This window comes from Barbatula barbatula (genome assembly GCF_947034865.1).
Source record: "Barbatula barbatula genome assembly, chromosome: 24".
NCBI classification, from domain to species: domain Eukaryota; kingdom Metazoa; phylum Chordata; class Actinopteri; order Cypriniformes; family Nemacheilidae; genus Barbatula; species Barbatula barbatula.
The window spans coordinates 8,430,200-8,446,337 of record NC_136787.1 but is presented as its reverse complement, the minus strand read 5'-3'; the positions used below and the strand labels follow the sequence as shown (position 1 = coordinate 8,446,337).

At 35.9% G+C, this 16,138-nt stretch overlaps 2 protein-coding genes across 4 annotated transcripts in view; both read right to left on the bottom strand.

Annotated features, from left to right (window-relative positions):
• The window catches only part of phf24 (PHD finger protein 24), a 41,388-nt gene extending 35,377 nt beyond the window's left edge, over positions 1–6,011 (bottom strand). For all 3 annotated transcript variants that reach the window (XR_013786180.1, XR_013786181.1, XM_079447971.1), the window contains exon 1: positions 5,980–6,011. Coding sequence is in view for 1 of the 3 variants with exons in the window: in XM_079447971.1 (XP_079304097.1) it covers positions 5,980–5,998 (19 nt within the window). In the remaining 2 variants the exon portion in view is untranslated. The remainder of the gene's footprint in view (positions 1–5,979) is intronic.
• Positions 6,012–13,581: 7,570 nt separating this feature from the next.
• Positions 13,582–15,018, bottom strand: ccl19b (chemokine (C-C motif) ligand 19b). The gene is made up of 4 exons (XM_079449300.1): positions 14,722–15,018; positions 14,289–14,409; positions 14,082–14,194; positions 13,582–13,975 (listed from the first exon to the last, which is right to left on the bottom strand). Exons 1-4 carry the CDS (start codon positions 14,798–14,800, stop codon positions 13,953–13,955), a joined length of 336 nt encoding a protein of 111 aa, XP_079305426.1. The 5' UTR covers positions 14,801–15,018; the 3' UTR covers positions 13,582–13,952.
• Between the last annotated feature and the right edge of the window lie 1,120 nt (positions 15,019–16,138).

The window sequence follows — 16,138 nt, the reverse complement described above, 5'->3', positions numbered from 1 at the left end:
TTAGTTGAAAAATCTGAACTTCGGCGAAAATTTGCGCCGCGCTAACCAATCAGGAGCCTGCTCTAGTAGTGACGTAGACGACGTAGCCCCTCCTATGAAGCGAATTTCACGCGCGAATAGCACGAATGACACAAAATGTTCAAGCGTCCAACTACTCGCGAATAGCGCGTTTTTGACGCCTCATGTGAACACACAGTAACATCGAACAGGAATTTCCAAAAGGGACTGAACTTCGCAAGAACAAGTTAGCACACAATGTTAACTGTTGAAAATTACTGATATTATCATGTTGGTGTGGTTATTTTCATTAGATCTGGCTGAGCAGAGGTCTGTGAATGCGTGCATACATGATTAAAAGATGATGTTAATGTGTACCCATGTGTATGATGTGGCTCTTTGCAGTAACACAGAAAAAAAAGTGGCTCTTAGTCTCTGACTAGTTGGCCACCCCTGACCTAGACAAATAGAAGGCCATAAAAAAATACAAATTCCTCAGTTCAAAAATTGCTAAATCGTATTTTTTGTGTCAGAAAGATGACATTTTTTGAGATTATTTAAAAAGCACATGACTAGCATCACATGAAAAGTGTAGCTATACAGTACATCTGCCATGTGCACATTTTTTTGTAACGGCCTCCCTCCTCACCGAAACATCTTAGGGAGTTTTTCCACATTCACCTTTGCTGTGCTCACTGAGATTAACCATAATGTTATTCCGTGAAGCTGCTTTGAATCAATATTCATTGTAAAAAGCAACACTTAAATAAACTTGACTTGAAAGTGGAAAAAATAACTGACGGTGCCCGACAGTGAAAACAGAATCTACGGGACCAAATGAGCGGAAAATACTCAATTAAGCTGATCTCATTTCCACCTCCGCACATCCTCAACAATTAGGCCACACAGCGGATATCCCCGAGATGACTCTTCAGTATTCATCATATACTTCACTGCTGGCTGAGCGAGAAGCTGAATAAAACACATTTTTAACACTACATTATAATGCTACTGGATGCCATCATGTTGCCAATGAGGTGATCAGATACAGTTAGCGTTGAAACAACGCAAAAACAACCACGGGACATCAACTGTAAACTTCAGGCCTGTAGTGCACTTGAGCTGGGATGACAATGTATTATTAATAAGTTTTATTCATAAATGAGACTTGGGTGTGTTGTTATTGAGTTTATTGAGGAGGAAATGCTTATAGATCCTCATAAATGGAAAATGCCGGTCACTTATCAGCACTAGCACATCCTTCCCTTGGTAAACATAAAAAAATAAGATTCTTAAGTATTAATCTACATAACTTTTCCACAAGAGAAGACATGAACAATATCTTTTTAAATATATATATATATATATATATATATATATATATATATATATATATATATATATATATATATATATTAAATGATGTGCACTTCCATTTTAAATCATTTAACTTGTCATTTCTGTGATATCCACTTACATAGTGAATGGCATCTTGAGATCACCAATTTATAAGAGTTTTATTCACAAGTTTCCTACGCCCCATAATGCTTTGCGCAAAAGATGAGATAAATTTCCGGTTTGATGTATACAAACGTGTTTCTGCCGTATTTCAAGTCATTCGTTTATAGCAGAATGTGAAGTTGCACACTGACAGCACTTACGGTATAAACTACATCAGCACACTATCCACTAGGAATGGGATGACGATTTTAATTATTCCCAGCAATGCTAATAAGGTTTCTTGATTTAATTGTAAATGTTCCATCTACCGAATTTGATTAACGCCATTAAACAAATAATCGAATGATGTGTCACAAAGATTGAATGGTTTATCAATGATGAGCTGATGTTTCCGAATAAAATCTAATGACACAGATTAGACGATCGGTAGGAATCAGCGGCTTGGGTTTATATTGATGAATGAAAAGCAGCGCTACACTGATTAAAATCGAGTCCCACACCCCACACGCACACGCAAGTATCCAAACAACTGGGAGTCAGTAAGCAGGTCATAAAGCAGGTCATATACAAGATGTAGTAGATGTGTCCTATGCTGTTTTTTCCACGCTAAGGTCTAAAAACAAATAAACATCCATTCCCTATAAATAGATGTAATACAATCAAACATTCAGGATTTCTTTTCATGCCACAGAAGTTGATGTTTACTCATTATAGTGTCCAATGCACCCTCATTATATATCTGAGAAATGAAGCCATAAAGAAGGCCCGATGTGCTCTAATGTGGTCGGCAAGTTCACGTGTTATATCAGTACAGATCGCACAAGCGTTTGATTTACGTCCATATATATTATTCATTCAATCTTACGAGTATTTATTGATTAACATCCTTTGCAGAATAAATGGTTCCTCTAAACCGTTTCTGGCAGCAATCTCCACACTTTCCTGCCTTGTTAAATCAGTTTAGTGGACATAGACGTACTATGTAAAGATAACAGTGGGGAGTCACTGCGTACTGTACTTGTTTGAAATGCATGATCAGATTTTTTCCGTAATTTATTTTCGATTCTTTTGATGAAATGGGATCAAATAACACCATATGGACAGGCACTTCGGTTTAAATGTCAGGCTTTGTCGATGGAAAGGTCACATTGTTCAGCTCAGCGGCTGTTCTTGTTTGTCTCTCGATTTAAAGCTTTAAGCCTAATATGTTGCGATCGACCTTTTCTTGCAGAAGTATCTAGTCTTTCACCATAAAACTAGTAAGGACGTTAACCATAGAGTCTTATACATAACTGTACAGAACTGAGATTTCGTCACACTTTCGCTTCTTTTGCCGAGGGGGATTTCTGTCAATAGATTACAGGGCAGGTGCGATATATAGTGATTCACACTAATTATACATGTCTAGGGTGATTCTGAAATCGCAAAGGCTTCGATTATGTGTTTTCTGCACAGCTTTTCTGTAAACTACGGCTCTTTGATCAGAGGGAAGTACTGCTCGATCTAAAATCACTACGAGATTGAGTAATTTATAATGTGCTTTTGAAAAAGCAACACTCTTCAAACATCATCATTATAATATCATCAAATCATGTTTTTTATGTTATACGTTATGCGTTACGTTACGTTTTTATTTTGTTAGTTAGTTGTATTTTTTTGTTATTATGGCTTAAATCAAAACAAACCAACAGCAGTTTGATTTATATTTATTGGAATGCACAATAAAAAACATGATCTTTGACAAACTGAGTTATCTCATTTTTAAATTAAACTCTTTGAATATACTTCATGATCATGAACATTCCTGAAATGGTTTAAGGAGCAGTGATAGAATATGACCATTGGTATTTCCTGGAACTACTGCTGCGTCCCAATCCGCATAAGATCCGTCCTAAATAGTATTCAAAAGTAGTATGTCCCAAATCACAGTATGTTGAAAAGAGTTTTACAAAGATTCCCGGATGGTCTACTACTTCCGGTAGAAATTCGAAGTGCAGAACGATGCAAACTTTAACGCTTAATATTACCCACAACTCACCGCGAGTAGGGGGAGTTTAGTGATGCTCTACTGCATTAATACAGTTTATAACTGATGCATCACTAAATTAACAAATGTAAGTACACAGTTAACATTACATATGAAACAATCCTGTCAGGTTTTGCTACACACTAAAATATATATACTTTTCCATTAAAAAAACAGTACATCATTTTAGTGCATACTATAAGTAGGCGAATTGGGATGCAGCATACGTGTGTAAATCATACTTCTTCTGTGGTCCATATTTGGAGTTTCTGCGCCAGTGGCTTTTGGATCTGGTTGTATTTAAACGTAATTCATTGAGAAACTAAGCATAAGAATTACACAATATACAGGTCCGTAGCCAGCCTATTGAAAGGGGAGGTTCTTTTATTTAAAAGTGGACCTTTTTGCAGTTTTTCTCCTCCTTTTGTATTTAATTATGAGGTTCAAATACTTCATTTTGGTGACCTTTCATGCTCTAATTTCTGCTGGATTAGTTTGTCTGCTGGTATCTTAACCAGCACGCTTTGTGATGCACCTAAAATATTTATCGCATTGTTGTCAAATTGCTTCCTCGTGTAACACTTTTGTCAGTCCATACACAGTTCATAAGTTTAAAGACCAAACTAACAACAGAATAGATTTAATGAACTTTACTGAAATATTAATAATATTTCTTCTCATCATAATTTCTTGACTCTCTGTTAATGCCTCTTTGCTATGTTTTATTATTATAATTACGCTACGTTTATATGGCTATTATATTGTAGACCAGGGGTTCCCAAACTTTTTTCTGAAAGGGCCACATAATTCTCCCTGTCTTTAATGGGGGGCTGGGGCGGTTTGTAACAGAAAACTACATGGGCCGGAGGTACTACTTGAATTATTGTGGAGATTTAATTATGATTTGAAATGTATTTATGATGCCGCCTAACTGTAGTATAGTTTATTAATAGTTAATAGTTTAGTGCTACTCAAATTCAAAACATTTACTTATGCATATTAATTAACCTTTCTCTTTCCCAACCGCTTGGCCATTTTGTCGTCTCTTTGAAATTTTCCGATGGTTCGCGCATCACTTCTATCGCAATGGTACGTTATGAATTTAACAAATAATTAGGCTATGTGAGTAACTTTGCGAAATTTGGGTCTGAAAGCCAAAATTTATTATCAAATATAGACATGATATAAGTAAAACTGTACGCCTATATATATATTTTTTTTAATTTTTTTTAAATGTCTCATAGAGTGTTCACAGCGAATTTTCGCCAAAGTTCAGATTTTTCAACTTGCTCAAATCGTGCCGCAAGTAGGTCATCGCGTCTTTGCATTGACTTAACATGTAAATCACTTGCGCTTAACGCTTCATTCGCGTTTGGTGTGAACACACTATAAGGCATTGTTCAGAGTGCCGGTCCAAATCTGTGGGTGGGCCGTAGTTTGGGGACCCCTGTGTAGAGCGGATAAATCCTTTTAATTAAAAAAAATTATATATATATATATAAAACCCCTCCCCCCGCATCATTCAGAGGCGATGCTTCTTCACGTTGCTTTGAAAAGTGTATTGCGAGAACTCTCTCTGTCTGCACGCACGCACACGCGTCCTGCAATAATAATCATATTAATTTGAAACAGCAACCCAGAAATTTGTCACAAGCATTGATTAAAACAATGATGACAATAATCACATGAAAAAAAACCTACTTAAATTCTGGACCTTTGGCAGTGAGGGGGGGTTCGTTCGAACCACCCGAACCCCCCCTGCCTACGGGCTTGATATATCATCCTAGCCCTACTACACACTGGTCTGATGTCACCACAGCCCATCAGATCGTTTGAGTCCGCTTGTTAAGTCGGACGTCACCACTGCTTCCAGGTCAAAGCGTTTTATGAGATTCCAAAGACAAACAACAAACAATGCAAATATACACTCATGGCGTGCTATAAAAGTACAGACAAACTACAATCCTAACCTTTGTCTTCATACTGAAACCCTAAATGACAAAACGTTCATTTTTAATCAATTGTTAAAATATTAATGTAGATTTTAAGAAAGTTTTACTTAAATGTGTGATCTGAAGGAATAGTGCTCAAATGACTGTTTCAATATTTTACTTAATATACCTTGGACAATATACAGATCATTTACAGGAAATATACAGTTTTTGGACCTACAACATTTCATTGTGCAGACTTCAGATCGAGATGCAAGTTTTACCAAAACACAAACAGGGCCTAACAACAACACCTCTTAATATTTACCTTGTACTTGTATTTTTAACTTCACTGGCTAACACTGTTTACAGTAGCTTAGCTGATATCTTTCTAACATTTTGGGCCGATTTTCAACATGGAAGAATGTGAGTGCATAGTGTGTTTAGAAAAAGTTTAACATTGTTTAAATTTGCAGAAATAATATTTGTGTAACAATGCTGACAGTCAGTCAATCCACTGTGACACAGGTTTCTGATTTATAAATGATAAGAGAGAAGACATACCCTCAAATCTTTCGTCCATGCTTAAAGGAAATGACATCAAGAAGCTTGGGAGAAACCATTTCATTTAAAAAGGGTGGGTAGCTTGAAGTATGAAGTAATGGATTTTCTGCATGAAGTGAGCGAAGTGCAGATGGAGGGCAGCAAGTGATTTTCTCCATAGGGAATTCCATATCACAAACTCAAAATACCAATTTTTTGCAATGTTTTTGATCGTTTAAATGGATTAAACCAAGAAACCACACAGTGTTTTATTGTGTAGCAAAAGTTGGAAATGCAAGTAGGCTATTGACTGAGAAACCTGAATCGGCGGTCGGGAGGAGACGAGTCGGATGACTTTCTAAAACACTTAATGGGGTTTAACATACCTAAACAATGACTAGAGAGGCCCACATTTCTATCAAGCCTTGTCATAAACACTAGCTGCTGTTAAAAGAACGAGTCCGATCGTCCATCATAAGAAAGCCTACCGAAACTATTTCAATGAAACCATAATTGTAATAAACACTAGCTACTGTTAAAGAACAAGCACTTCAACAAATCATCGTTGCAAATGATATTCAATATCATAATGCTATTTCATAACGACTGTAAAATTTACAACGTCGAAAAATGACGCCAGAGGGGTAACCTGCGCATTAAAAAATGACGCTGAGGGGCGCTGACCAACGTTATCGATGCGAGCGTCGGGAATGAGAATCTGTTGATATTGACAGTGTTAGTAACCACACATAAAAGTACCAGCATACTCATTCCTCTTTTGAAATAATGCATTTGTCTTATGCATGTAATTATGATTTTCAAGCACTTTATCTTTTATATGTCTGCATATTTTTTGCGGGGTCGCCGACGCAGCACAATCTTCAAGTCACTGGAACAGAAAAAGGCCATTATGGAGCAAGACGGATGACCAAAAAACCGAGAAATCACAGCACACGGCAGGGTCTCACCCTCTTCAAACGACGCCGTAAACTCTAAGCCATTATTGATCTCTTGTCTTTCTCTCAGAGAGGAAACTACATGCAGAAAATGCTCTCGCTCTCTCTCTCTGCTTTGAGTAGCTTGTGTAATGGCACCTGCAAGATAAAGACTTTCATACAGCCACTCTTTGTGTAAAAATCTACCATTAAGGAGACACTCTACTGATCTACAATCATAATTTTCCGTTTCTAAGATTTCTGGGGATCGTGTTCGGTGGTGCCGCTTTCTCCCAATGAACATCTGCATGGCACTTAGGGGAATTACAGGAGATGGGGGACCAATCAGAGAATGCATTCTTGAATCATGGGAAAGCGCAGTGTCCGTCAATAAGCGTGTATCAGCTAGATGAAACCCTTTAATCCTACAGTAAATAGAGAGCTAAGCACTGTATACCCCAGCGATAATCATCAAGCTTTGCATTTGGATATATGAGCAGATTGCGATTCATTCAATGTAGGCTATTACCGTAATTATAGAGAATGTGCAATACTCGCTTTGTAAGGTGATTCTGCTTGCATCCAATGAGCGGAGTAGATTTATACATGGGAGTGAATACGGGGAGGGAGGTCGTAATTGGCCTGTGAATAGATTTGTCATTAAGAGGCGCAGTTGGGGACACTTTCGTGGTCTTTCTGTGATCTGCCTGAATAATGAGGTCGATATGTCACACTTGTTTGGGCTGTCCTCGTCCATTCCATCGACGTTGTATGAAAACGGGTAAAATATAGGCCTACCACGCGCTATATTTTGGTGCCTCATTAAGACCAGTTGGTGTTTTTTTCTGTCAATTATAAAAGTAGGGCAGAACCTGTTTAAATGTAGTAACCATGGCCATGGCAATATCTGGGCTCTACACACCCACCGTCTCACAAACATATTTTGGTAAGTTTAAGTAGACACAGTTATTAAAAAAAGTATTGTCTTCCTATTGTCTTCAGTTTTAGGTTGTGGTTTTATTTGCGATAAATCAAATACGAAAAAGTTATCTTCCCTCCAAAAGTTCGTATTCTGGCTTAATTTGGTTGTATTATTACAAAAGTCACCATGCACAGTATGTGTTTCTTGATATCAGCATATTAGTTGTGTTCACATATAATATTAGACTAGAAGAGAAATATGAAACGTTTTCAATATATATATATATAAATATATATATATATATATATATATATATATACTGCATATACTGTATATACAATATACACTACATGAACAAAAGTATTGGGATGCCCATTCATGAACAGATTTTACTACTTTAGTCATTTCTGTGAGCACAAATCCTAAACCCACAGCATATAATGATATTCCAGTGAATTGTGCTTGTAATTGTATTTTATGACCCAAACAAATTGATTCAATCTAGCGTCGAAAAACTTTACTGGCCCCAGAACTGAACCCAGAGGAACACCTGTGAGCCAAAAACTCATCGCTTAAACCCATCAATGACTTGGGGTACAGTCCTTTCAGAACAATAAACGCTCCCTTCAAAACTGTTGCAACAAAGATGAAAACAAAATTATTTAATATGGTATTTTATGGTGTAGCATTGCTGTGTGTTTTGATTGGAATAACTGGAAAAGATAAACATAAAGGGAGCGTTTTAGCCATAGCTACAAATATGTTAGAATATTAAAATCTCTACCGAAGGATGCTTTTTCATCTTCTGTCACATTTCTCAGGAAGGCATCCATGCACTAGGTTTCTCTATGAAAAATTAACATGTTGCTGGCAGGGCCTCTTATTTCAGACTTTCAGATTTTTTTTTCTGTAGTATATATAGTAACATTGACCCAGAGGTGCCTGGGCTTTGAGCATGAAGACAAGAGAAAACAATCTTATGCAGTATTTAGCTTCTCAACATGTTTCGTCTGCTTCTCTGAAAGCAACATTTGGTGTGTTGGATCACACGATTGGATAGATAGGATTAAAGTTGAAATAGGAAGGCAGACAAGCAATATAAAAGAGAACGTTTGTATTTAAAAAATCTGAACACAAGCTTTAGCTGGTCCTACCTGGATGCTTTGGAAATTAATTCTATATAGTTTTTAATAGTTTTTTATCACAAATAGTGTGAACGGGCCACAATGCAGGCCAGTCCCGTTTTTTTAGATCTATTGGTACACCTTCTATTAAAACCGTTTGTCCAAGGAGATGGCATCATGGTTCATTTTATGCACCTGCTAACAATGTGACGGTGTTGGCCATGTCATGTACATTTAGTACTGTAAAAGTAGGTGATCTCGCACACAGCGCTGGTCTCTGGACGAGTGTGGTGCATTAGGACATGACGGGGTTTTGGAGCTGAACTGTGGATGATCTGACCCTAAAGGCTATATCCATTAGCTCTAATGCGCTTGGCTAGTCCATTTAGCCTGCTAACCTCCACCCCCTCACTCTCGGTCTCGCTCTTCTTGCATTCCCTCACTCCAAACAAATATCTCCTCCAGGACAAAGAATAAATGAAGGCCGGCCGGGCACAGAGAGGACGAAAGAGCGGAAGAAATATAAAAACAGATACAAAGATATTCTGAGAGAAGATAGCGGGCTTGATACAGCATGTTTTGCATGTTGACAAATTGAAAAACATGTTGAACGCCCTCCTACTTATATGTTGCTTTTGATAAAAGCATCTGCAAAATGAATACTGTATATTAAATCTTCTATAAACTGTGTCTTTGACAGAAGGAGTGCAATATTCTGGATTACATCACAATTGAGGGAATGTCAGATTATTGGCCCAAAAATCTGAAATCATGACAATATTTTATATCTTGAAAAGCGTATTCATACAGTATGACATCACACTGTTCATATCTCATCTTCGCATACAATGGTTACATTTGATTAGTGATCAAGTATTTGCGTATCTTGATGTTAATCTTTAAATGTAATAAAACAATGTGGTATTAAAGTATAAAACAGGGTTTCTCAGACAGAGATTCGATTAAGACAGGACAAGGCCTGGCCAAGATTACATTAATGATGTGCATCTTAAGACAAAACAATAACATGTTGTATAACATTATATATTTGAAGATATGTCAATGCAAGTTGTTTTCAGTTAAAACAGCTCAAATATTCCAGTCTGGGACTAGACATATACATTAAGCCCTGTCGAGAAAACGCCCCTGTGTTTAGACACAAAACAACCGCAAACACAGATTTTTTTGGAAATTATCCTTTTTTGCCACAGTTGCTTTTGTTTGCCAAATGATGTTTTTTGCATTTTGTTGCAAATGCGATTTGACAACATTTTTTAACATTTCTTTTCTTTTAAATCATTATACTGCGTCTATAGCGCACCCTTGTGACATTAGTAAGCACTGCCCTAAGACAAGGCAATGACAAGGTATTTTAACATCATCTTGGAGATTTTCCCCTTTACAGTCAAGAGAGGAGTTGAAAACATTGTCAGACTTTTTGCTTCCAGTAGTAACAAAGTTAATTATATTCATATTTAATATTAATGATAAATATTATCAGTAATTGGTGTTAATTGTCATTTAATTCAATTTGCATTCTTATTATAAAGAGCAAATACATCCAGTTATGAAATTTGAGTCAAAGGCAGACGGGAGTAAAATACCTTGCAATATTTGGGAAATAGAAGAATAAAGGTAACTCTTTTATTAAAGTCTGTTTAATGCAGGCATGCACTTTTTATGCACATTTTTCAAAAGCAAAAACTGGTACTCTGAAGGGCCATAGATGCTCCGGTCAGGAGAGGCCCTTACCTTTCATTTGTTATTGTATTCTATATTAATCTGTGTTAGTGTCTGAAGTATTTGACTAGACACCATGGTGTGTTAGAAATAAAATCCCCCTGAGCTCCCTCTCGTCCTGAAAAAACCTCTGGACACTGGTATAGAGTTTCCATCTAACATTCTTTTATATTTTATATATATATATATATATATATATATATATACGGCTGATCTCATACAGTAGATCTTTTCAATTAAGAGGACAGCAAAAAGTGTGCTTTTACATAAGCTTTTATAACCAAACATTACATTTGCAGTGTTGAATTGACAAAATTGACAGAAAACTAAACAGTTAAGTTAATTTTGCAACATGTTTTGGGCAACAAAATGAAATATTGCTTTTGTCTGAAATACACAAAACATTTGCTAGAAAAAGAAAAAGCTTACAGAAAATTTGAGCAGTTATTAATATTCACGGATGCTCAGCTTTGACAAGTATTTGAACAGAATTGGCAAAACATGGCCCGGAGAATAATCATCGAATTTCACACCGAATTTTAGTCAATGTGTGCTTCATTTCGTTTGTGCTGTTTGTTTCTCCATGCATTTTAAACCGCTTTCAATGATTTGCTGCCAAGAAACTATCCCATCCAGATGAAGGAATGCTAACTGTGCCCCAGGTCTGCACAGACACCTGATAACACATTAAAATGTGATCGACTATCAGGATGTCTTGTCCAGGTAGATCTTATCAGGGCATTACACTTTTACCTGACCTCAAGATAGAATTGTCTTTGGTCGTGTAAATTTCCTCAGAATGTAAAGAAAATCCTGTTTTTCATCGCAAGGAATTACACGATTTCAAGTTCAAGGATCAAGTTTCCTATTATGTTTTCCTTATAATTTTCAGTTTAACTGGAAATCATCTAGGAACTGTTTTTCCAGGTAAGCAAAGGCAATGCAAATACGGTTTCCTTCTACCTGTAGTCTATTGTTTTATCCCGACCGTTGACCGTCAAAATGACATATTTAAACAAATGACATATTTCCTGTCAAAATTAAGGATATATTTTAAATCTAACTCTACACCTCAGCTTCATTAACTACATGAATATGCCCAACTTTTGATTTCTGTTTAAGAATGAATGGCGTGGGAATATAATGCTTGATGGAAGCTATACCTGCACTAAAGTTTTTAGTAAATTCGTCAGTCTTGTCTCTTCGAATCTAAGCACATCGTAGGTGCTTCCTTTTCTTTGTTTAGTTTGAACCAGTGAATTTTTGGATGAAATCATAATCCATCAAAGATGTCTGAACTTTTGACTTTCTGATATAATATTTCAGAGGAATATTATGTGGAACACGGGCTAAAGTGAGACATCTAGATGTGTGTTTCTGGTTATGTTTGCATGAAAACGTATACGTCTTGAGATATGTGCAATAAAACTACAGCGTCATCACAATGGTCAAGATAAAGGGAATTTCAGAGTCTGGCAATAAACATGCAGTGTCCATGCACAGAACACAACATTGGGGCCTATTCTTCATTATTCTGGAGAATGAGCACGGACAAAAGTCAACAGACTGTCTTGGCTTGTATAGTAGATTACTGCAGAGTAGAAATGGCCAAAATGCATTACTGTGCAATATACAATATTATTAAAAGGTCTTATATTTGTATTATTGCCATACACAGACATATCAAATACTGTAAATTTGATCACCAAAAGTATTCCTTGGTATTAAGACTCTGACAAAACTCTAGTTTCCTTCTGTTCGCTTTATGAACAGAGATACACGTTTTTAAGACTTACATTTTAAAGAATGAAATATTTATTATAGTATACTGTAGATTAGTAATGCCTCTTATAAAAAAGCCACCGCATTTGCTTGACCTCTGTGAATAAAAAACATGCAGCAGTATCCTTCAGTTGACATCCTTCAGTTCTTAAAAAACTAAATAAATAGTTATTTGATCTTGACATAGTTTGGATTTGTATCTATTCACGTACTTTTGTGTTCACTTATTAATATTTTTAGTAGCTCCTTTTAGAGGTTGTTAGACATCAAACTTGCATCCTATCTTAAAATGTCTTAATGTAAATCATATATACTGGTCAAGGGATCTTCTGTAAAGGAACATTGAGCTTTGCACATGTTATATACCGGTATAAAATGGGTGAACTTTACAATACGGTTGTATTTGTTAAAGTAAGTAACATAATTGTAATAAATGTTAATCTTTATTTAATGTCAAACAACTGTTCATGTTATAGTTCAGTGTGCATTTACTAATGTTAACTTTTGAAGCCTATAGATCTGGGCTGAAACATATATTTGTTCTTTGTTTTATTTCATTTCTGTCATTTATTACATTCTGTCATTTATTATTACTCCATCTAGAGGTTCATAATAACGTCATGAGACAATGTTTTGATACTTTCATCTTGCAGGTTAATAATATCCCTCGAATCTGTTTCTAGTCAGACGAAGTTGGACCGAGCTAGACTGAGCATTGAAGCCCAGCTGAGATTATTCAATAAACCAATTTTCAACTTCTTCTCCTGCCTGCTGTTCTTTCCTTCATCTCGATATCTAGATGGTTGACCTGAAGTTTAACTCACAACGGAGTTGATGTCTTCAAATGTAATAAGCTCCTGACCAACAGAGATCTAGTGAAACTGGACTTTTTGAAGATCTGTCCACAGTTGGATCTATCAATAATTTTCTAAATGTATTCGTAAATTAGTGAATTTAACATGACAACTTTATTAACATTAAATTAAAAAATGCTGTAGACGTATTGTTCATTGTTAGTTCATGTTCTAATGCACAAACTAATATGAACAAATATAACCTTTCTGTAAAGTTTAGCCAATACAATTGACTATATTCTAATTTATTTTAGAAAAAATGCACATGAGTTTCATACTTTTTATTTCCAAAAATAGTTTAAAAAAACCCAGAAAAAACATCTCATTTACTGGCTCAGAAAAACAGTAGCTTAATACAAACTACTAATTTGCATATAGACAAAATAAACAACAAATAATCAATATCTCTTCATATAGACCAGCACTGGAAGGGTTATAACAGTAATAACTCATATCTTCAAAGCTTATTCCTATCTCATCAAATTCACACTTTGACCAAAGTGCACATGTAGTGAACATACTACATTTACAATTACGGCTAAGTACTATAAGCATCTACTTCAGGATCAGTAGTGAATGTGTAGCAAACTTGAAGTGTGACATCAGGTTGGATCTGCATAATGTGTGATGAAACGGTTTACTGTTTTCTATGTTTCTTTCCTGTGAGCAGAGAGAGCAGAAAGTTATACGGTTATAAATTATAAATAATATAGGTAATTTTATTTGTGTGTGCAAGTGCATTTATGTTATGTTATATGTTATATACCCATGTGTTTTTTGGTCTTTGGTGCTGATATTATGTTTTCGATCAGTTCAGTGACCCATGGACTGTCGCTTGGAAAGGGTGCACAGAGTTTAAGGCCCCTCTTTGTGACAAACCTGTACAAATTATTTTGTATTATTTCAGCCACAGACACATTGACGTTTTCTGTAGATTTGTGCGTTTATTGTTTTAAGATGTAAAGCGACTTACACAGTGGCAGGAATTTTGCATGGTCCATCTCCAGTCTGAATGCTAAAAGACGTCACAAACTTTTTCGGGATCCGTCGGTCGCTGGTGTTTAAACAGCAATCGGCTGCTACATCACTTTGAGCTGTTAGTTAAACAGTGGACAGATTGTTAACCATTACCAACATAAATAGTGTCACTTGTAGGTAGTGATAATAAAATCATTCTATTTTGCAATTTTGCATAAATGTCGCATATTACATTTCAAAAGCAACATCTAATGCAAGCACCTTCTGTACAAAATGGTTCATCAAAAGATTATCACACAATGATCTACTAATAAAAAAATCTAAAACTTAACACAAAAGTTTTCTCATTGAACTTGAAAATTCAGACCTGTTCAGCGATACTTTGGATACATAATTGCTTAAAAGGATAGATGTCTTTTTTTACTCACCTGTTGCGCTGCTCCATAAAGTGATGCTCAGAATAAGCAGAACACCTGCCCACAATGTCAGCGAGTTGGAGAACGTCATTTTTGTTATTTGCTATGTGTTATCTCACTTGTGTTCAGCAGATATGAGCCCTGCCCGGTGCTTGGGTGCCATTTATACGCTGTATTAACTTTCACTTTCATGGCTCTTTCAAGCACCCGTTTCCTGTAAATCCAACCCTCTTAAAAAAGCCTTTCACCTTCTTTTGTTACCTGGAAATGGAGGCACCTGCTGAAAGGGGTCATTCATTCTTTGAAGGGAAAGTTTCAACTTGTCCTTTTGGCATTTAAAATGTGCTTATCAGTGTCACTCCCTGATGGGAAACAAACAGTGAAATTATAGATCTATTAGTGAATGTCATACAGTGGCATAGCCGGGGAGAAACCGCTTGTAAATACTGTTTTGGCAGCTCGTGTACTCTTTATTATCGGAGATGTTAAAGTCCACATACTTTGGCCACCCTGCGGCATGAAAGCTTACACGGTGTATTCATTAAAACAGAAAAAAATGCATCAATGGATATTTAATAGGTATTTACACGTCACATTTTATAACTTCACTGCAGATAACATTTAATAACCAGTTTGTCCTGAAATCTGGTTATGCATTAACTAATAAATGTGTTCAGAAGCTCTGGATGGACTACAACATGAAAAATGCAAGAACACAGCAAGTGTGCGTGAGGACATATCATCCTATTAATGTTTTTGGATAGTGTTGCACTTTGAGATCACAATAATTATGAGTGTGATGTACGTTATGACTTGAAGAGACAGTTCACTCAAAAAATGTAATTCTTTCATCATGATTCATCCAAATATCATTTAAACTTGTATGACTTTCTTCTGCAGAGCATAAAAGAACCAAACAAAATAGGCCCCATTGCATGTACATATACCAGGTTAACTGAATTTCATTTACGAGAATGTTTTTAAGATAATACGCTATTTTAAACCTTTTTAAAATGTACATTTGTTTGTAAAATTCTCTGTATTGTCTGTACATTTCTCAGTTTCCATGTACATCTTACAATTTGATGAATTTTTAGCAGGACATCATCCATTAATTACAGATTACATTTTTCAGCATCTGGCAACGGCTCATTTAATAATAATACGAGTTTATAGGCTGATGGTTTTTTTTCGTCAAGTTAAACCACCATCGATGAATCTTGATGACGCATTTTTGTTATATCTACCAGAAAGATGCAGACTTTGTGTACAAGGATGCACTGAACCGTTAAATAACGACATTCTTTGTATCAGAAGAATAAAACTCTTTAAACATGTCTAAACAGTTATTTGGCTCGTATTCAATAAGGACAGTTCATTCAAAAATGAACATTCATGTCAATCCAAACCTGTATCAACTTCTTTCTTC

What these genes read in the sequence shown, in the direction of transcription:
- ccl19b (XM_079449300.1), bottom strand. Translation starts at nt 14,800, where the DNA reads ATGACGTTCTCCAACTCGCTGACATTGTGGGCAGGTGTTCTGCTTATT. An exon ending in TGCAAAATTCCTGCCACTGT is followed by an intron (nt 14,195 to 14,288) that starts GTAAGTCGCTTT and finishes TAATTTGTACAG; the next exon opens with GTTTGTCACAAAGAGGGGCC. An exon ending in AAAGACCAAAAAACACATGG is followed by an intron (nt 13,976 to 14,081) that starts GTATATAACATA and finishes CTCTGCTCACAG; the next exon opens with GAAAGAAACATAGAAAACAG.